This window comes from Camelus bactrianus, chromosome 11 (assembly GCF_048773025.1).
Source record: "Camelus bactrianus isolate YW-2024 breed Bactrian camel chromosome 11, ASM4877302v1, whole genome shotgun sequence".
NCBI lineage: Eukaryota > Metazoa > Chordata > Mammalia > Artiodactyla > Camelidae > Camelus > Camelus bactrianus.
The window spans coordinates 27,466,718-27,489,373 of record NC_133549.1 but is presented as its reverse complement, the minus strand read 5'-3'; the positions used below and the strand labels follow the sequence as shown (position 1 = coordinate 27,489,373).

The 22,656-nt window shown below is 36.8% G+C and overlaps 1 protein-coding gene across 1 annotated transcript in view; it reads right to left on the bottom strand.

Annotated features, from left to right (window-relative positions):
- Positions 1-22,656, bottom strand: part of CACUL1 (CDK2 associated cullin domain 1) — a 55,824-nt gene that overhangs the window by 19,933 nt on the left and 13,235 nt on the right. The window contains exons 2-3 of the mRNA XM_010969863.3: positions 16,372-16,498; positions 15,416-15,518 (exon numbers count right to left, since the gene is read on the bottom strand). Coding sequence (XP_010968165.1) covers positions 15,416-15,518; positions 16,372-16,498 — 230 coding nt within the window. The remainder of the gene's footprint in view (positions 1-15,415; positions 15,519-16,371; positions 16,499-22,656) is intronic.

Genomic DNA, 22,656 nt, shown 5'->3' with positions numbered 1-22,656 from the left:
ATGAGAGTAGAGCCCTGATCCTATAGAATTAGTGTCCTTATAAGAAAAGACACGAAGGGGCTCACTGTCACCTACTCCCTCTCACCCCCCGTACACCCCCCAACCCATGTACACTCAGAGGCAAGGCCATGTGAGCACACAGCAAGAGGATGGATGGCTTTCTACAAGCCAGGAAGACAGCCCACCAGGAACCAAATCAGCTGGCACCTTAATCGTGGACATCCCAGCCTCCAGAATGGTGAGAAATAAATTTCTGTTCTTTAAACTACTCAGTCTGTGGCATTTTGTTATGGCAGCCCAAGCAGATTAAGACACTGTGTTTTACAAAAATAAATCAATGTACTATTTCATTTTATTCTCTAAAGCTAAATTAATTAGGTACCAGTTTAATACTGAAGAAACATACAAATGGGCAAGCAATTTGCCTAAAATTAGTGTGTTAGGAGATGACAGATCCGTGTCTTCCAGTATAAATTCACTCCTGGGCCAGGGAGTTAGGGGAACGGGCATGGCACAAAACATCATGCAAACAAAACTGATTCCACACAAAGGGATGACAGACTCATAACCTGACAACCGTATCCTACACAGAAGGTCTGGCTTTCAAACAAGGATATAAAGAAATGCCATATGAAAGGCTCCTAAATATTCAATTTAAACACTTAAATTATAAAACCATTTCAGCTAAGCTGTTTTATAAATCTCCAAATACTCCAATAATACTTTTAAATAAGACAATTCACTTCTTTCTGTTCTATTTAGAAGCTTAGCGTATGTGTAGTGAACTGTCCTTACTTCTAATTCATCTTCCATTGCTGAGTTCTTACAGGTTTGGTACACACTAGGTGCTTTTTTTTACATTTACTTTCCTTAGTCCTCCTACTGACTGTAAATTGAATGTTACTTCCATTTTACATTGAGGCAACTGGGGCTCAGAAATATTTAGTCACTTGACCATAGTCCCAAAGCTAATAAGCCAAGAACTAAGACTCAAATCTTGTTCAAACTGAGTCCTTCCGTCTATTTACATTTCGTTTTTAGCACCCTCAAACCTTTATGGAAAAAAGTTCCAACTTCCAATTTAGGGCACACTCTCTGCTTTCTTATCCTGCTCCTCCTCACGCGGAGCCCAGCGTGGCGATCGCATGGAACTACCAGCAGTTCCACAACAGCGTCCGTGCACTGTTCAGGCCTCCCTGACTGCGCTCCTACCTCACGCCCTTTGTCACCACCCCCTAACCAGACTCACCCTGGCTAACTCCTGTCCACCCTCTGAGGGTTGTGTCACTTCCTCAAAGCTATCAAAGCCCTTCAGCAAGACACCACCGCACTTATTCGCTTCTCCACTAGGTGGTCTCTTTCAGCCGCCGGAGGGCAAGATCTGTCTTATCTTTACATTTCTAGTGCAGACCACAGAACCTGCAACGTGGTAGGTATAGACGAATGTGAAAAAAAAAGAAAAGAAAAAAAAATTTTTTTTTTTTGCATTTAGGACAGTCTTGCTTAAATCCAAACTAGTTTAAATCTAAATCTAATCTAGCCTTGTTTAAATCTAAACTGCTATTTTACCATTAACAATGTTACATAATATTAGGCAATTCAGTTAGCCCTTTGAATTTCAATTTCCATAACTATAAAAAATAGGAAAAATACTAACTGTCCTACTCCTAAGATGTGCTGAGAATCAAAGAAAATAACGTGTATAAACGTGCTTTGAAAAATGTCAACTGTTACACATGCATATGCAAGCAGGAAGAGTAAGTAAACTCCTTTCTGAATTAACTACCCATTTATCTAATACTTCAGAAAAACCTATTAACATTATCAAAGACATTCTTTGTTAACTAAAGAAGTTGGGGAAAATGGTTCCACATTATGGGCAAACTTTTCACTATAACTAATGAACAGAATCGCATGTAATATCGTTCTCTAAACTGCTTCAAAGAACTCTGCAAATGTTATTTCAGTATTCAAAGAAATAAATTTTAGAAGTATTATATGAAAAAAGAAAATCTGAAGAGTTTTTGCATTAAAATAATTTTCCCTTTTCATAAAAGGACATTTTATCTATCCAAAAGTTAAAAGTACGAACACAGATCAAAAGCCACACTTAATAGCAGACAGAATAAATAAAACTGAATTCCTTTTTCTTTTCAAGAATTCTCAAAACCTCAAAGGTTATGAGTATTAAAAAGCATTTTGTACTGAATCAAATGTCAGAACATTTACTTGGGTTTTTACTTCCATATTTCATACAGCACTTATTCAAAACCTCTTAAATGACAGGACTATAAATTATAAGTCTTCTAAAATAAACCCAATCTCTCTACTAGGAACCTAGAAATAACTGCTAGTAAAAACTAATCAAATTGTTCCTCCTTAAAACTTAAGTTCAATATACTTTGGGCCCCACTAGGGAAATTGCTACCTACTTGATTTACATAACTTCACCATGAATGTATTTGGCTTGGAGATTAAATGAAATTTTTACCCTCAAAATAAGCAAGCTTCATTTTCTTCTCAAATAAAATATGACAAAGCAAGTCACCAGAAAAATAACCATTACTCCAAACTTGCTCCAACTTTTCATAATAGACTTAAATTCCCTGAAATGTGTAATATAGCTGGTAGGAATGTTTTAATTTCTTTTTCTTTTCTTTAATGAGTAATGACTACATTCATCTGGTTTAAAATTCAAATGAATTCAAATGGGTTTACAGTAAAGAGTTTACCTTTCATTCCTTCCTTGTTGAACAAACCAACACTTAATTCCTTTTTATACTTCCAGGAGAATTTTATGTATATACAAAAAAATAAGTATCCCATTTATATTCCTTTTCACATAAATGCTAGTTTACAATGAAGCTGATCTACACTTTTCCTAACAATGTTATCTTGGAGACTTTTATTCTACTAGTTCTCAAACAATTTGGTCTCAGGAACCCTTTGTACTCAAAAATAACTGAAAATCCCAAAAAGATTTTATTTATAACATAGGTTGTAGCTATTAATATTTACCACATTAGAAATTAAAGCTGGGTTTTAAAAATATGTATTAATTCAAAGTTGACAATAATAAACTCATTGCATCTTAGCTTTTTAATGTTAAAATACAATTAAATAATTTATATTATAAACTATACAGTTGTACTTTATATGTGAATAACTATATTTTCCAAAAAAAACTGGTAAGAAGAGTGGTATTGTTTATACATTTTTGTAAGTCTCTTTAGAGTCTGGCTTAATCAAAGACAGCTGGATTCTAACATCTGCTTGTACTGAATGAGTTGTGACTCTGTATTCTGTTATAATAAAACCCACTGTTCTACCTTCTACTTTGAATGGGTCTTTTACACACGCATTTTATAGCATTTGGGTCCTTTATACATACATTTTATAGCATGACAAACTAGTTTTTTGCAAAATACTGACTCACTGAGTTATGTAGATCTTTCAAATGTTGACACATTTCACTATACAACATCAAAAAAAACAACAATTGTTAATATCACCTCTTATCCTATCAGAAGTCTTCTTAAGTATTGGGAAGTTATCAAGGTCAATGTGGTAGATATATGTTTTCCAAAATTCTAATTTTTACTTCAAAGTTCAAATTTTATCATTGGAAACAAACACTAATTGTTCTCCTTGGATTGACACACTTCCTTCATTTTTCAGAAAAACATCTATTAAATACTAGTTAGTCTAAATAACCAGTCTGTCAGTCAGACATTCCTTCAAATAAAAAATTGTGTTCTATAGGGAAAAAGAAAAAGGCTAGTTTAGCTCAAAACTCATGTAACCACACAAGTGCTATTTCTCAAAACAACTACTGTTACTTTGGTATACAGCTTCCCTTTTCTTCACAAAGAATTTTTTTTAAGTATACTGAAAGGCACAATTTCATGAATTAATACTTTTCACTGCTCCGTCTAGGACATTCTTAAGTGAAACGCTTCTGTTTCCTGCCGGGAGTGTGTGGAAGTGGGATGCGTGCTAAGGCAGCACCAGCAGCTTCACCCACTGCGGCTTGTGCATCATCAGAACAAGTATCAACCAAGTGAAAGGAAAAATAAGACCTTAGTAGCATTAGAAAAACAGATCTGATTTTACAGACTCCTGAAAAGACTTCAGGGACCCTCAGAGGTCCTCAAACCACTTTTTCAGAAATCTATTCTTTAAAGTACAATGTTTGAATGTGCTGTTTATTTAATCAGTCCCCATACTGACAGCTTGCTGCTAATCTTTTGTTATCACACAATGTTGCAAAGAATAAATTCACAAAGATGCTACTTTGCAGACAGTAGTTTTAAAGAAAAATTAAGTTAAAAAAGGTAGAACTAAATGATAATCTTATGTATCATTATATAAAAACAAAGTAATTGTGGCACTTACAGTTTTATAGAACCAATCAGCTAAGTATCACTTTAAATACATACATACATACATATATATATATATATGTATGTATTTACTTATTAAGTATATTCCTTAGTTAACTTTAATTTTGAAAGCTAGATAAGGAAGCTTGGTCTGTCACTTTAATTAGATGTATAGTAATTTTAGAATAACATGATTTGTTTAAATAATTTTACTAGCCAATATACAAATATATTATGACCTAGTCAGTACTGCCCAACAGAACTTTCTGTGATGATGGTAATGTCCTAACATTTATTCCTATATTACCAAGTATGACTTTGGCATTTTGAATACCATACAAATGGACCGGAATGCTCTCTTAGTATTATTTTCTGAATCAAACTAGAAATTCCTTTTTTAAAAAAATCTGCCTCTATCTAACTAACTTTAGTAAAAACAAATAGTGCAAAAATGTGACAATGAGTGTGTATACGCCCATGTATGACTGAAAAATTGTGCTGAACACTGGAATTTGAGACAACATTGTAAAATGATTATAAATCAATAAAAAATGTTAAAAAAAAAGTGAATATTGCAAAAAAAAAATAGTGCATAATGTGCTTTTGGTCTAACTAGCTTACTCCATGACTTTCCAGATCAACACCATATTGCCAACAGACAGATCTATCAAGGCTTCAGAAGCAACACTAATTACACCAAAGGCTGACAGAGATGCTACATAAAAACAGAATTTCTTCCCAAACAGACATATACATACACCTGACATTATATTCTTACCCATTCCCATTCCTGCTGTGCAGATAATGTTCCCATAGTAAAATATCCAAAAAACGTTAAGTTACATAAAAGGTAAATGAATCTCAGGAGCTATTAAGAGCTACAGCATACATTTCAGATGCTCCTAATATAAACTGCAAGAACGATTTTCTAATTAAAAGCAACAATAAAGAAGTCAGAGTGAGTCTAACAGTAGAAGACATTTCTCTCTTAGGTTTCTTAACTCTCAGAAAGTTAACAGCCACTATCACTATTATATGGAAATTTCTTCCTCGCTTACTTCTAAAATAAGACTTTCCTCACTTTCCAAATACTATTTGGACCTGAATAGTAAACTGAATTCAAGTTTGGCCTCTGTGATCCTACATTCCTTTAGCTTATCCACATAACAAGATAAATCTAGGTTCTAATCTTAGCTTTTTAACTGACTAACTAGATAACAAAGAACAGTTACAAAAGGTTCGAGGATTACTTAACAGAGAAAACAGCCAGAGAAATCAGATGGACTAAAATGACTTCTCAACTTCCTATACACCTCATCCCTTTTAACACTGAGCAAAAAGTATCACTTATCCCTCATAAACAGACTCTGTACACTGTGATAATAAACAATTGCAAATAACAATTTACTATTCAAGTGATTTGACTCTCATCATCAAATTCCATTTTCTGAGCTCAGAATGCTGGTTTAACAGGAATAAACAGGTAATTCTAGTAATCTCGGCTGTAAAGCAAGCATATGTTTTCTATTTTTAGCAACTAGTAAGTACTGTTACTGGATCTCTCTTTGGGGCCTGGCATTATGTTAAGCCCTAAAAGGACACATGAAAAGAAAACACAGACACAGCCTCCAAAGGATGATAGTAAACTTATTAGAATAATGATCTGAATGGAAGCCTGTAGCCTGTGTTAAGTTTTGGTTTGGATTTAAAAACAGATCTCCTAATAACATATTGAGAAAAATGTTCTGTAGAATGCACAAGTGAAGAAAGAACTACTTACTGGTTGGCCGTAACATTTGCTTTACTTGAAATCTGAAATCTTCCTCACTCTAGCAAGGAGTGAACAGCATTATTCGGGGAGAATGAAAAGTTTTTTTAAATACACTTCATAGTTCAACAGATACAGAAATTATTGCCTTTAAAAACTATATAAAATTTCATGTGACCACATTTTACAACTAGTTGAGTTATGCTGCCACCCACCGGACGAAACACAAATAGCAAAGCAATCCTTGCTCTGATTTTAAACACAAAAGAGAGAATCTGGTTCACTAGGTTGGCAGTTTGGCAATAAAGCTTTTTATAGGTAATCTGGGGTCTGTAAAGAAAGAATCAAAGTTAAGTAAATCTGACGGATTATGATTTAGTTTCTATTAATTTCCACTGTTAACTGGTTTGAGAGTCAAATTATATTTAACTAAATCAAGATATATTTAGCTTAAAAGACACCATTACTCTAATTTCACTTAAATGAATGGTTTAAATGTAATTAGTTAACTTCCTTTTAATTAAAATAGTTGACAAATACTCATTTAACTATTCTAAATTCTGCCCTATTTGAGAATAAAAATTGCTGCGTTTTCCTTCTCTGCCTCTGTCTTTGTGTTCTCTCTTTGGGACCCTGAACTCAAGTTAGTACTAGCAGTTCTACGCCTAACACTTTAATATTACTGTCCTGGTCTGGGAACCAAAAACCTCTATTTAAACACCATTTCTTAGGGGTAACGTTCAGTGTAGGTTCCAAACCACTGACAAAGAAATTGTTGGAAGAGTCACACTCGTTAGCGGGTTCCTGACTATAAAGCTACTAGAGCAAAACATCACAATATTTTCATTCAGTCAAAGTGAAAATATACTCTCAACTCAATAAAGCTTATTAACATATTCAATGAACTTATCAACATTACGTGGGGAGAAAATGCCTAATTGCTGTAGTGAATTTTGGATTCCAATGTACACAAAAACCATCAAAATGTGTAAGTGTCATTAAAAACAGTAAAAGAGTAAAGGATGTTATGTCCATAAAGTTCAATAATCCAAATGGCAGTAGGGCAAAACAGAATATTCTAAATATTGTCAATTCAAATACTTCTTGTATCAGTCAAAAAACAACTTCCTAAATCTCAGTGACTGAACATAACAAAGCCTGGATAAATAAAATGTGGTATAACCATACAATGGAATGTTTTTCAGCCATAAAAAGGAATGAACCTTGAAAATATGCTAAGTTAATTAAGCTGGATACAAAAGGCCACATGCTGCCTAATTCCATTTCTATGAAGTGTCCAGAACAGGCAAATTCACACAGACAGAAAGTCAATCAGTTGTTGCCAGTAGCTGAGAGGAGGGGAGATTAGGGAGCGACTACTAATGAGAACCGGGCTCTTTCTGGGATGACTATAATGTTCTGACGTTAGTGGTGATGGTTGCACACCATTGTGACTATACTAAAAACCACTGAGTTGTGCACTTTAACAAGGTGAATATTAGGGTATGTGAAAAGTATCTCAATAAAAAAACAGATTCTTAAAAGGTGTTTTTAAAAAAAGGAAAAAACATATCTAGTAAAGCTTTCTCTCTCACTCATGTTACACGCCCATCTTGAGGGTCTGCTCCATTTTATACTCACTCAGGGACCAGGTGAAGGGAGCCTCTACCATCTAGAACACTTGCAGAGAAAAGGAAACATGTAAAATTGTACAGCCAGTCTTAAAGGCTTCAGATCTTCGGGTACACACGTCACCGAACACACTACACTTTCTCTCACAACTCACAGCACGTGGCCAAGGCTAACTTCAGTGGGACGTATCCAGAAGGAAGAAAACTGGAGACACTTGGTCAGCAGCATTATGAGCAGCATATGCATCTAATGAGGACCGAGTTCAAGACTACAGCAGACCGAGAGAAACCAGTGCTCTGCAGTCAGGACTCTCACCCTCAAGAAGGTCCCAGTGTTGCAAAAGTGACTTCCTGCTTGGTAACGAAATCTGTGCCAAAGTGCTAAACTAAGGACTCCAGCAGCAACGCAAATAAAGCGCTAGAGCAGCAAAAAAGAGAAAATGATTAATTAAGCCTACAAGCTGGGCAAACCCTAACAGACAAGCAGAATGCCCTCCTTTACAGAAAGGGAAGGGAGGAAAGAAATAGTGGCAAAAGAAATCAAGTTTAAAAAAAAAAAACACAAAGATGAAAAAACCCTCTCCCCCATTTAAATTCTAAAAGCAAAACTTTGTTACACCATCTTGCTAAAGCGTGAAGAGCCTTGCGACCCTTGTCAAGGAGCACGGTCTTTGCTCTTTAGGCAAATGGAGAGCCAACGCATTCAGAAGATGAATGGCGTGCGGAAGTCTGAAAAATAAGCAAAGTAGACTGAGGGAAGGTGCAGGGCCAAGACACAAACTAGAAATTGTTTTCTATTGTTTCTGTTGTGTTCTGTTGTTGTACAAATGAGGACCTAAACCAGGAAAGTGGCAGGGGATAAATCTGAGTCATTTTACAAGGGAGAAAATCAGCAAGACGTGCGACTCATTTTGTATCTCTATCCTATTATGCGTGACACTCCAGTATATTACGATGATTATTACACCTTTCCCCTGACAGTACAAAGAATAAACCCATCTTACTTATCGCTGTACCCTGCGCACCTAGCATGATGCCTGGCATACAGACACTAAATGTTAGTTGGACTAAACATTCTAAAACCACCACCATTCTCCTTTCCTCTCCCAAGTCCCAGCTATCAACTTCTAACATTTTCACTGAAACTAAAATGACCTCTATCCTCTTACCCTCTCTTCCAACTAGTTACTGTCTTATCTATCCTGTTTCTTTGATCTTTGCAATGTGGCCCAGACACCTCTTTCTTCCTTTGCATTAACCAACAGGTCCACAATTTCCTATCCAAGATTCCTGGGGCAAGATGTGTCATAATTCAGAGCTTTGCAAACTTAGAAGGTATTATGGAACATATACCATATATTATGTAAAATACCCAGTAGAGATTAGGACTATCAACACATTGATATTTCTGGGAGAAAATATATGAATATTCCTACTAAGTTCCTCACATGTGTTTGAACCAAGTTACTACCAAATGAGTTTGCACAAACAGAGAGGGGAAAAATTCCACTTTCAAAGTTTTATTTTGTATTTTGGAATTACAGGTAAGGGACTGTGGGCCTGTAATTCACCTAGTGTACTGTGATTACACGTCATTCTTTCCTATTTCAATTCATCTTATATTCTCTTATCCCATCCATCTTCCTAAAATGTAACTCCTGGCATTTAAAGGCTTCTACAATTTGGCTCCAATCTGCCTTTTTCATCCTTACTGCCTCCCAATCTTCCTCAAATACCATACATTCTAAAAGCACAGGACACTGCTTGTTTCCCAAACCTCTCTGAAGTACTGCTCTTAACTTATGTTCTCTCAGCTCCCCAAACATCACCCATTCTTCATGATATATTTTTAATGCCTCCATCCTCTTCATTCCTCCATCTGGCTGTGATCATTTCACCTTTTGTCTGACACAGCACTTTCCTTATTCTTTGTACCACAGTTCCCTGAATATTTCTCATTGTTCCAAAGATCCACGAGTACAGATTGTGACCTAATAATTTGGGTTTCATTTGTTATTCTTTTTTCTAATTTCTTGAGACAAACGCTAAAGCCATTCATGTGTTAATTTCTCACTATGATTGTAGAGTTGTCTGTTTCTCTTTTTGGGTCTGTTAATTTTTGTGGCTATGTTACTGGGTACATACAAATTTAGAATAATCTTCCTAGCAACTGAATGTTTTGCCATAATAAAAAGCTCTCTTTATATTCAATAACACCTCTAGCTCTGAATCTACTTTTTATGATATCAATGTAGCTGTATCATTTTTCTTTTTGGTTACTGTTTGTATGGTGTCTTTTTCCATCATTTCCTTGCAATCTCTCTGTCTCCTTATATTTTAGGTGTGTCTCCTGTTTGCAGCATTTAATACAGCTGCAAAATTTCATTCAGTCCAATAATTATTCAATTCTTTTAATGCAGCATTTTGTCTTTAACATTTCATATAATAACTGATACACCAAAGTTTAAACTTATTATCTTACTATTTCTTTTCTATTGGTCCCATCTGTTCTCTGTACCTTTCTCTATCCTTTCTTGACTTTTTTATTTTCAAAGTGTTCTATTTTCTCTATTATCTTATCACATTTTCTTTTACTATTCCTTTAGTGATCACCCTAAGATTACAGACTGCATCCTTGGCTTATCATAGCGTAAAATAAACTAGTACTTTTACCTCTTCCTCAACAATGCAAGGGCATTAGAACATTTTAAATCCATTTACTCCCTTCTACCACCTTACATGAACTGCCATGGGTTGTGATTATTTCTATTATACCCGTTTAAGACATAATTGTTATTATTAACACTTGCATATTTATCTTCTCTGTTGTCCTTCATTCCTACCTGATTCTCCAAGTTTTCATCTAGAGACATTTTATTCTATCTGAAGAACATTCCAGTATTTCTTTAAAGTGAGGGACCACTGGTGATGAATTCCCCCAATTCTTATTTTAAAAACGTATTTCATCATTTCTCTTGATTTCATGATCACCTCATCTCCCAATACGACTAGTTATTTCTAATTGAGTGTCAGACACTGTTTATGAAAAATCATGGAAACCATTTGATGCCTAGGATAATGCTATCTTTCTCCAGAGAGAATTTACTTTTGCTTCTGGTAAGCAACCGAGGAGCTAGCAAATCTAGGCCATCTTAATGCAATCAGGAACAGGTGCCAGCTTCAACAAGCTAGTCCATAACTTATTAGTCTTAACTACTCCTGGGAAGTGATCCTTTAGGTTTGTGGGACCTAAACTCTAATCTTTATCAATCTACCCCCATTAGTCCATTAAAGCTCTATTAAATTTCTCAGCCTATTAGCTTCTTCTTCCAGAATAAATAGGTGCCCCCTAGTAGAGAAATGGCTCAAATGCTATTCTCCTCTCTCTGGATTTCTTTCTTTTCCCAGATCTTGGTCCTATAATTCTTTACTTTTGTATTAGCCCACTGGTCCATCTTTTTAAATTGTCCTCAGCAGGAGGGTTGGTCCAAAGTTATCTAGTCTTATCAATCGTATGTCCATGGCTGTACCGAACAAGAGTACCTCACATACTTGCACAGGAAAATGCTAGCTATGTTAGGTTCCCAACTAGGAACGCCTGCAACCAATCAACCAGCTCGGTTTTTTTATACTGACCAAGAAATCAACTGTGATTGACTGAGAAAAACAACAGGAAGTCTTTAAGATTTTAGAACAAGAAAGTATGCCCATCAAATTAGCATTTTTGGAAGATCATTAAGCCAAAAGAACAGACTACAGAAAGGCAGAGCAGTTAGGAGACTACTGCACTAGTGCAGGCATGAGCGAGTAATGACACGGGAAAGGATGACAGTTATGGGAATGAAGCCATGAAATTATCGTATACTACCAACCCTGACTATCACCTGGAAATCAGGTAAGGGAGAAAAAAGGAATCAAAGGTGAATATGAAATCTCAAGTCTGAGAGTAAAGCTGATTTGGCAGAAGAGGAACTTAGATTTAGACATACATATGAAGTATTCATAAGAAGAAATTCAAGTTGAAATGTCTAATTAAGTATTTGGAAAACCTGGTTTAAGCCCTCATCAAAAATATAGTCATTGCTAAAAGTTTCAACAGAATTTTCCAAAACTAACCAGAATATCATTTACTAAACTAATAAACCAATTTTCTCTCCATGGTCATCTATTTCCATTCATTGGTATATCAAAAAGTCAGAACTGAAAAATTGACATTTTGAGGTTTTGGAGACATGGGAAAAGGAAAATAAAATAGAGATGTTCACTATCACATTTAAAGCAGAGGAGTTAAGCATAAGGGGGGAGAATGGTTTAAAAAAACTAAGGCAAAATGTATGTCACAGTTCAAATAATCTAGTAGTAAGTAAGAAAGCAGAGAAATACAGGCAGTAAAACACAATAGTAAGCAGAATACCAAGTGGGTTTAGCTACTTAAGTGGTTTTATAAACTTAACAACAAAAAAATGTTTCGAAGTGAACTGAAGTGATTAAAAAGGTCATTTTTTCCAAAATAAAAGAAATATGGTGTTTTTTTTTAAGGTGAAGCAAGTTAGATTATGTTATTTTATAAAAAAAATATTTAGGTTCAACAAATTAAAATCATCTTTTAAAATCTCTAGAAACAGTATTCTCTAGCTTTTAAGTCAATAACTGGGGAATATGAAATACTGTATCATATACTCTTGAGTCGCTCCAACATGACATGGCTTTGGTAGAGATAATTAAGTCACTCTGACACAGTTTACAGTTTACATAGAGACCAGCTGCTATTTTAAGATGCCCTTGAAAGACAGAGGCTGATGCCCTAAAGGTCCAACTCATTGATTTATCAACCCCCCAACACTAAATTTCTGATTATCTGCCAAATGCAACTCATCCCACCTTTTGTTTTAGCTCATAATATTTCATTACTAAAATCAGAGCTGCAAACAAAACACTCCAGCCAAATAAAACTTTCCTGGCTCATAGGGCCTGGCTTATACTCTTGTTCTGTCACGAATGAAAACTGCCCTTTAAAGTCTCTGTAAAGCAGAGATTACACCAGGATTATGCCGCATACTTGTAACACTGAATAAATAAGTAAACTGAGTTAACTGAACAATGAATAAATTAATAAAATGCCTAAGCGTCTGGGGAACATAAAGGTTAGTGGTCATATAAGGCTAATTATGCTACTCTTCCCACTGGAACAGGTCAAATTTGATGCTGAGCGTTCATTCAGTAAGCATTTGCAGAGCTGGAACTGTGCTAGGCACTAAGGGTAAAAAGACAACAAGACAGAGTCTCTGCCCTCAAAGGAGGACAGACCTGTGAGGTGGCCAGACAGGGACACGGAAACGGAAACAGTACACACGATCTCTGCTGTAATAGAGCTGTTATTGCCAAGATGCTATGAATACACAGAAGAACTTCCAATGGTCTGTTTTGCTTTGTTTTAAGGGGAGTATAAGGATTCCAGGAAGATCTTACACAGGTGGACACATATGAGTTTAAGCCTGAGAAAAGAATGAAGCATTTGCCAAGCAGGAAGCAGAAGAAAAAATATCTTAGAACTTAGCTTAAAGGAACCAGATATTTCTGCAAAGCCATGTCATTTAATGTTGAGAAAATTTGCAAGATGATATGAGCATGTTTAATCAAGAGGCACACAGCTGCCAAGTGGCAGAGGTGAGACCAGAGCCCAGGTCCCCATGTTTTTATCCACTTTACTCTGCTATTTAGTAATGGGTTTGACTTTACAGTCTTGCAAAAGAGATCATTTTGAAGTAAGATTTTTTTACAGTCCCATATTGCTGAACTCAAAGCAAGACATGTGCTGATTCTAAAAATAAACTAAATTCCCTGGTTTTACATCTAATGTTACCTTCACATTTATCAATATGGCTTTTCAAATACTAACATCAAAAGAGATTATCACCCTTGTCTATGTTTTAATTTTTGTAAGAATTATTCCTATATTAATACAAAACAAAAATTCTTTCATTTCCTAATACACTGTACTAGTAACGGTGACAGAAAACCAGCATTTTGATACATACAGAACTGGTGGGAGAGGGTCACTTGCTACAACTTTTGTGAATGCAGTATGGACACGGCAAACAACATGACAGACAGATCTCGGAGATGTGGGTTCAGTTACAGACCATCGCAGTAAAGTGAAATGACACAATAAAGCAAAAATATCAGTAAATCGAGACACACAAACTTTTTAGTTTAGTGAGATTGTACTTAAAAAGTTCAAGGAACTGAAATAAGTTCAGTGTGCAGGAGCAGAGAGGTAAGATCAGGCTGCAGAAATAAGCAGTAGTCAGATAATGAAAGGTTTTCGAAATCGTATTAAGTTTAGACTTTATTCTGATAGAAACATGATAATCAGAGCTGTGCTTTAGAAACAGTCACTCTGACTGAAATGCAAGAAGTCAGACGTGTTAAGCCTAGAGGCAGAGCACCAGTTAAGATGGGCGTTTCAGTAAAACATTTGAGATGTGGCCCAGACTGGGCAGTGGCAAGTGAACAGAAGTGGTCAAGAGCCAAGAGAGAAACAGAAAGTAAACAGGACTTGGCAGTAAGCGGGATACAGGGAGTCAGGGAGAGAGTAAAGTCAAGAGTTAGTAGCAAACCATTCAAAGCTGTAACGCACAGATCTTAGGTTTCATCTATAATTTACATATGATGTCTAGCACTAAATACATCTGTTAAATGAATGAAGATTTTGTATTTAATGGCAAAAGATGAAGAAAACAATTTATACTAACAATAGGAAAAGATATATTTGGCTATGATAAACACAGCTCTGGCTATAATTACAAAAAAAAAGCTACAAGTGTAACGACCGTTTGGAGTAATTAAGACTAAGGTGTCTCAGAGCCCATGGCAAGTGGGGAACAAAATCCAAGCCGTGGCCCAGCATCTGCTAGAGACTGCGTATTTCAGAATTGCCGGGGCACTTCCTAACCGTGGTACAGACCCGGGTGGTCTAGTGCTGAGGGACCTGTACACACATCTTGTAACTTCCACACCATAACTAAAACCGCGATCTGGCCCTGGAATAAAGACAGTACCAGACCTTCAAGCACTGAAATTTTACTGAAGTGAGGAGGGGCAGAATGGGATCAAGAGGCCAAGCGCCTCCTTTAACAAAATATCTTCCACAATTCGCCCCAGGCTTTACCGCTGGGATGATGTTCATCTATAAAAGGTTTATCAACAAAATGCTGACCTCAGTTGTTTATATTAGCAAATGTTAGAAACTGGTAGGCAACTCACACTCAAAAGATAGTAATAAAAAAAAAGTTCCAGAAAAAAATTAAAATATACACATACATTTATATTATAAAAGTCATCAAATAATGAAGTCGACAAAGATTTTAAATGAAGAAATGCTGACATGGTAACAAATGGAATCAGTTAAAGTCTGAAATACATTCAATCTAAACATTTCCACAGTTTATGTTAAAATTTCAGATTAACAATCTATTCCAAAGATAAAATGATCTGATCAATAGTCACCTAAAAATATTTATAAATTTATATTATAATCAAATTAACAAGCCTCCAAAGGAATAACAAACAGGTTAATTCAAACCAGTCAGAAAATCCCAAAGCAGCAAAAATCAATACAATCAGTTCTTTACCTGCAGCTCCTTTGAAACTCTCTCTAAGTGATTAGTTATCTTTTTAATCAGATCACTATACATCTGTTCCGAGTGCTGCTGGCACACACATTTATACACACAACTGTGGGGGGGGGGAGACAGAAAAACCAAGTTAACAATGAAGCACTTAATTCAACCTATGGTTAAAGCATACTTTCAACATACAGCCACCCATCAAATAATTCAGGCCTAAAAAAATGACCAATCACAACTCAAATAAAAATATATCCCATCCCAGTCAGTGTTCAGATGGGAGAGACATTATCACCAGCTACAAATTATCTTTTTGGGTACTCTGTTAAATATTTTATCAGTACTAGACAATCCAATATTGGGCGGTAATCTGAGAGTTTGACTATGATAACTACTTATAAACCAGCTTCTCTCACATTTTAATGAGTGTCAAAATAAGGAAGAGAGAGTGATAATCAGCACAAAGTTTCTAACTCAGAATCGCTGTGCATCACTTATACAGAACAACACAGCTGTCACTTCCTCCTCTTCTGACTGGACTGATTTCACATCCGACACTAGTTCCTCATTAATTTGCTGCTTCCATTTACCAGGAGATGGGAAACAAAATAATCAAAGATAGTTAGAATTGTGTCATTAAAATCAACAGATTAAATTAGTGTCTCCCTGTGAGACTAAAAATACATATTGTTTTGCCTTTTTCACTGACCTCCATAATTTCTGCATTATGTATGGCAGGGATGGCGGGGCTGAGGTGCGATTAACACTATCCTGGTTTGAAAACCAATTTTGAAGCAAAAAGTATAACTCAAACCTCCAATCCACAAGTGTGTAACATATAAATAACCTACAGAGCCCCATTTTAGGTATGATAGATTATACACATACTTACTGTCATCATTCATGTTGCTGTGAACCTCAATGTGCCCTCTCAAACCCAGGCAAATTAAACCTTGACTTACCTGTATATCTGTTCATAGGATATGGGGATATAGTCACCGGGACTCTGAGTTAAAAGCTGATCTATGGCACCATCCAATTTTGGCCAGTATGTGCTCTTATAATCTTCAATAGTTATAACATTCATTACTAAAAGTAAAAAGTAAAATTAATATTACTATATGCCACATGTAAAATAAACACAAATCACAGCAATTCTGCACTCTCAAATTCCTTTCACTTACTCTCTGATTTCACACTGGCATTCTATCACCCAAATACAACTCAAATTAGTAACCCATTTCCAATTAAAAAAAAAAAAAGCAACCTGGTCAGGGATTTTAAGCAGACATTAATTATGATTTAAAAAGGAATTACTATGAATCTATCCCTGTTTTAAAAATGAAAACAAAAAAATATGCAATTATCACTGATTTCCTTCCCTGGTTTCTGCAAGCTTCTGTTTATCAGTGGAGTGTTCTCAAACATGCACTGACCCTCAAAAACACATTGTCAATGATGTGGCAAGATGACCTATTAATAAACCACAATAAAGTTTTGGGAAACTATGACCCCCAATCAAACCTTACAGACACGCCTGGGAAAATCTACCTAAGGAAAGGACTGTGGAGATTCAAGGCCAAATGCTAGGGTCACAAAAGAGGGTGCTAGGAACTTGCAGAGATTTACGGCATCACTAGTACCTCCGAGACATGACCAGAGCTGAAGGTGGCTCTCACTATCTCACACTTTAGATAAGCCCAACAGAAAAGTCATCCATGAAGTGGAGCCTTACCTCATTCCTAATGGCTGGCTCTTTTTCCTTCACTATGGGTTTAATAAAGCATTTGTAACAACTTGTCATAACAACTTTGAAATGCAGGACCGACAGGTGCTTCCCAACAATAAAAAGAGCTACCCAGAACACCTAAGATGCCCTGCGTCTTATGAATCACAAAAAAAGCTAACAACTACTAGATCAGCCATTTTACTATTTATTTTACTTGAAACTGGGGAACAGAAGGTTGACTTCCCCAAGAGCACACGGCTAATTACTGGCAGAAAAACCAGGTAAAGTAACGACTTAACCTAGCATCCAATTTTAGTCATACAGGTTCAAGATGTTTCTCATACCTACGTGCCACCTCTATCATGTTTGTTCAATATTTCCTTTAAATACATTCACTTTTTTGGCTTAAATGTATTTATTTTAAAAGACATCTGGGGAGTGCACTATTGATTTACACAACATGAAATAATCCTAAATGTATTCTGCTAAGTGAAAGAATCAGACCAAAAAGGCTACATATGGTAAGATTCTCACTTATTTATAAACGCAAAACTATAGGAAGGAAAACAGGTCAGTGATTGCCAGGGAGTGGAAGGTGGAAAGGACTGTCTACAAAGAGTCAACATAAGGGAATTTTTAGGACAATGACTCCACCGCTCCATGCATTTGTCAAAACCAACAGAACTACATGCTATAAAAAGTACATTCACTGTATGAAAATAAAAAAGAAATGCCTACCAGGATGTAGTGGTCAAGATGGAATGCAAACTGTGACAAATGAACCTAATCTGCAAGTGAATCACATAACCTGCACTAAAGGGAATGGGGAAGGCAATGGGGAAGAACTGAATGTTTTTAACTCACATGAGGTTAAGAACAAAAAGAACTGCCCACGCATGTGCATATACAGGCACACACACAAAAGGCAAGGGGAGGTCAGATCCGGGAGGGCCTCATGGGCACTGGAGAGACTTTGGCTTTTACTGAGTAAGACGGGGACATCTGGAGGGTTCTGAGCAGACTAGTGACGTAATCTGACTTAGATTTTCTATGGATCATTCCAGCTGCTGCACTAGGAGTAAACTAAGCTAGAAGGCTGCAAGATGACAAGGGGTTCGACCAGGTGGTGGCAGGGAGGGCAAGAGGAGGTCAGATTTCAAATGTATTTTAAGGTAGGGCCAACAAGATTTGCTGATGGTTTGGATGTGAGATGTGAGAGAAGGGGCAAGGATGACTCCAAAGTTTTTAGCCTGGGATGAGGATGCTGTTGACTAAGATGAGAAGGATGTCAGAGAAGCTTATTAGCAGGTTTGGGAGTGTAGCTGAAACTACTGGAACCATATCACTTACTCTGTCCACAGAGATCACTGTCAATACCTACCATTCTTTGACTCTGTTCTCTCTGGCTGCCAGAGCTGCTCTGCCTGAAGGAGGGGCAGGTTGGATGTTCTGGAGAATGAACACCCCCAGGAGCTGCTATCAAGGAATGACTAACAAGAACTTGGTGTAAACACCCCAGCATTTCCTCTGACTCTCAGTTGAGTGCTACACTGACTCCCAAAGTCCTCACTGGGATTACACTCCAGTTGCCAAGGCAGTGACTTCACCAGCTTCCTTACTGTTCCTGTCTCAGTCTCCACTCTCCTGTAGGAATCACCCCCTCTTGTGCTTAAAACTACTTGCATTAAAAAAAAAAAACAAATTGATCAAAAACAGAAAAGCAGTTATTTACAATATAGAAATAAATAGTGTTATTAAATTCTACTAGGTTCTACTGCCTTTAAAGGTTCTGAGTGATGCTTGCTTTCCCTTTAATAAAAAAACAGAGATCGGCAGATGTTGAGAAGTGTTACCCACTAGCTCCAAAACTCTAACTTTCTGCTTTCAGAAATATTAAAAAAAAAAAAATTACCAGAAATAACTGAAAAATAACTTTCTCACTAAGCGATTCTAGGTTACTGAATCTCCAATCAGCGTTATCACCTAAACCACATCATACACCTGCTCTACACCAAAAGCTGGGACTTAACAGAAGGGAACTGACACGCTCAGAAAGAAAACTTCGAGAACTGAAAGCCAAGAACGAACATGTCAATCCCATCGGCTCCTGGACCGCTTTTAACGAACTACATCCTATGCTGCTGAGGAGCATGCGTGCTTCTCAAGTGCAGGTTTCACACGTCTGTAAATCACCGAGTCAAAGGTATGATGGAGGAAAACATGAAGGCTTGCAGAAGTCCCACTACAGAGCAGTGATTTCTGATGCCTCCCCAGGTGTCTTTCATGTGGCACTAAAAAAAAAAAGTTCTGCTTTTAAATATCTTTGAAAAGAAACTTTCAAGCCAAAATGAAAAAGGCATTAGTCACAGTAGAAAATCTTAAATCTTATTTCCAGATCTAAAAAGACACTATTTCCACCTATATAGAAATCTATTTCCACATATATTTTGCTCAAAAAACAAATAAACAGGAAACCAATTCACTTACATGCGGCTTTCGTGGAGTGAATGTTTGTGTCCCCCCAAGACTGATGGTGAAATCCCAACCCCCACTGCGATGTCATTAGAAAGTGGGGCTTTGGGGCAGTGATGAGGTCATGGGGCGGAGCCCTCATGAATGGATTCAGTGTCTCCAGAGAGCTCCCTCACCCCTTTGGCCATGAGAGGACCCAACAAGAAAATGGCATTTTATGAACCAGGCAACAGGCTCTCTCACCAGCCTCCGAATCTGCCAGCACCTTGATCGTGGACTTCCCAGCCTCCAGAACTGTGAGAAATAAATAAGCCACCCCATCTATGATATGATATTCTGCTATAGCAGCATGAACAGACTAAAATACTAGCAAACGTAACTTTCTTCTCAGGAGACCAACCAATCTTCACCCCAGCAGCAGAGGAAAGCAGAACACAAGCATCTGCGGGGCTACAGGGGGTCTGAAGAATGAGCACTCGTTAGTATATCTGCACTCTGAGTCAGAGATTAGGAAGGCTTTTTGTAACAATCTGCAGTCAACACTTAAAATGACAATACAGGAATTGTGCTCTATGCTGGATTTGACACAACACTGTAAAATGACTGTAACTCAATAAAAAAAAGTTAAAAAAAATGACAATACAGGAACCTTTAATAAAATATTTAATCCCTTGCTAATCTCAACCCAATCTCTGATTTAAAACAAACAAAACAGATTAGCTGTTTGGTTTTTTTTTAACATTTGATACAAAGTGTGTGTGTGTGTGTGTGTGTGTGTGTGTGTGTGTGTGTGTTCTTGAATTTTAAAACTAGATCCTTCTGTTAGAGAAATGTAATCAGTTGCTTACAACTCTGCCCATAAAGTTCAGACTGACCAAAAGAAATACAAAGCATTGAACCTAAACGAAAATGAAATTACCATTAAATAACTATTTTATTTAGGTTTTCCAGCTTAAAAATAATGCACTATTTTATAAACCATTTTAAAAAGGCATTATAAACTCAAATGCCTTCAAGGCCCAGGCCAGTAACATAAATGATTAAACAGGACTGGTATAAGAATTAAAAAGAGCAGCGAGCACTTTAGTGAACACATATGCCCTCTGGAGACATTCAAGTTGAAAAATTTTTTAAAACCTCATGTTAGCCTCAAAACATCATGCCACAAGGCTTAAACCTCATATTTTACAAGATAACAAGCTCATGTAGCTTCAGTCCTATTGAGAAAGTACTTCAACTGACCTTTACTAAAATAAAGCGGAATAAAATCTAAAACACATGGACCAGCTGGTATCTAAGGTTCAGGAAATATTAATAGGTTGCTAATAAATGAGAAAGTATCAGAGATCTGTGATTCATACCAGGCAGGAATCAGTATGTTCAACTCCCATACTTTTTATCCAAGTAACTAATCAAAACGACATATTATTTGTTTATTATCCATCTTCCTCAGAATAGACACAAGCTTCCCGAAGCAGGGATTCAGTGCTAGAGCCCCAACTCCAAACTAGCACATGTAGGGATTCAATAACGTATGTGAACTAAACTAATTTAATGGAGGTCAAAATGAATACTTACTACAAAAACCGTCCCGGGCGTAATACTAATTAGTTGTTCTGGAATTAAAGCTTGAAGTGTATTTGGTTTCACACAGGCTAAAGCAAACCAGGTAAACCCTACTAGATACTCCTTTTTACTTTTTTTCTTGTTACCTGTGTGTAAGGGGAGGATACATTTAGAAATTATAGCAGGTATTATTAACGCATACTTGGTCTGCTGCAAAGAACAGTCATCACCTTCTATCAGGGGCTCTCAAATGTGATACTCAGAGCAGCATCAGCATCACCTGGAAACCTGTTAACTTGATGTAAATGCAAAAAGGCCGGGGAGGGGGGTGGGCAGAAAGGGCGGCGGGGGCGGGGCGGGGTGTGACACAGGATACAGAAATCTGGGCCCTCCAGCTGATTCTTACAACTGCTAGTTTGAGAACCACTGCCTAATGATACTATTCAGCTCAGAACCGCCAAGGTCACAGGTGCTCCTCCGTTCTCAACTGCTAGCACATGGTTGTTGGTTGTGAACAACTTGAACTGGCGAGTCAAATAAAGGTGTAAATGTAGCAAAGAAAAAAATGTAAAGGGCAGCTAGGAACTGTGTTCATGTCAAAACTCATTAAAGTCCTCTCTCCCATATCTCTTCTCCCTTGCAAAAAAGCCACCTGCATTTAGAATTGACTTCTTAAGAATATATTCGCAATTATGAAATAAAATGATTAAGCCAAAATTAATGGGCTAAATTATGTCTCAAACATAATGACTTTTTTGATTAATTATAATTAACTACAATTAGATAATCTGACAGATGGACTGGCAGAAAAAAGCTCTGGGCTTTCTTTTTAACTCTGGCCAGTGTATGTGGTCTAAGGGGAAAATAATAACTTCTTGCTGCCACAGTGTGCCCACCTACCAATAACGATCTAGTAAATGTGTGTGGTCCAAAACATTACCACCTGGTAGAATATTCTCTACCTCCAGCACAAGGGGATGTCTGAAATCTTTCAATTAATGAAGAGAGAAGAGCTGAAGGCCAAGAACCAGGCCTGCAAAACATGGGAGAAGCCTTTGGGAATAAAGGAAAAGATTAGTAAGAGGGGAAGAGGAGGATCAGAATCAGAACAAGGTAGTGCAGCCTAATAAATCAATAGTTTTACTCTTTATTTTTAAAAAAAATCCCAGTTACTTATTTCTCTCAAAAGGAAAATAACCTGATCCTGGCAAAGCAAACAGTACTACTTAGCTGCTCCTAAGAGAACTGCCCAGTTGGGGGAGAGGAGGGATAGTAAAAGATGTTACCAAATCCTTTAAATATCCTTTTCCTCATTAGGAAGAAAAAAATAAAACCTGCACCTCCTACTCCGGTTTATTTTGATTCGCCAATAAAAGAAGATAGCTAATGTTAAGTTCTAACGAAGCAAGTGTTTCTAAAGTAAGCTAACATCTTTTAAAAGTTACATGCCCTATGAGGAGTTTCTAAGTTTTAAGTTCTA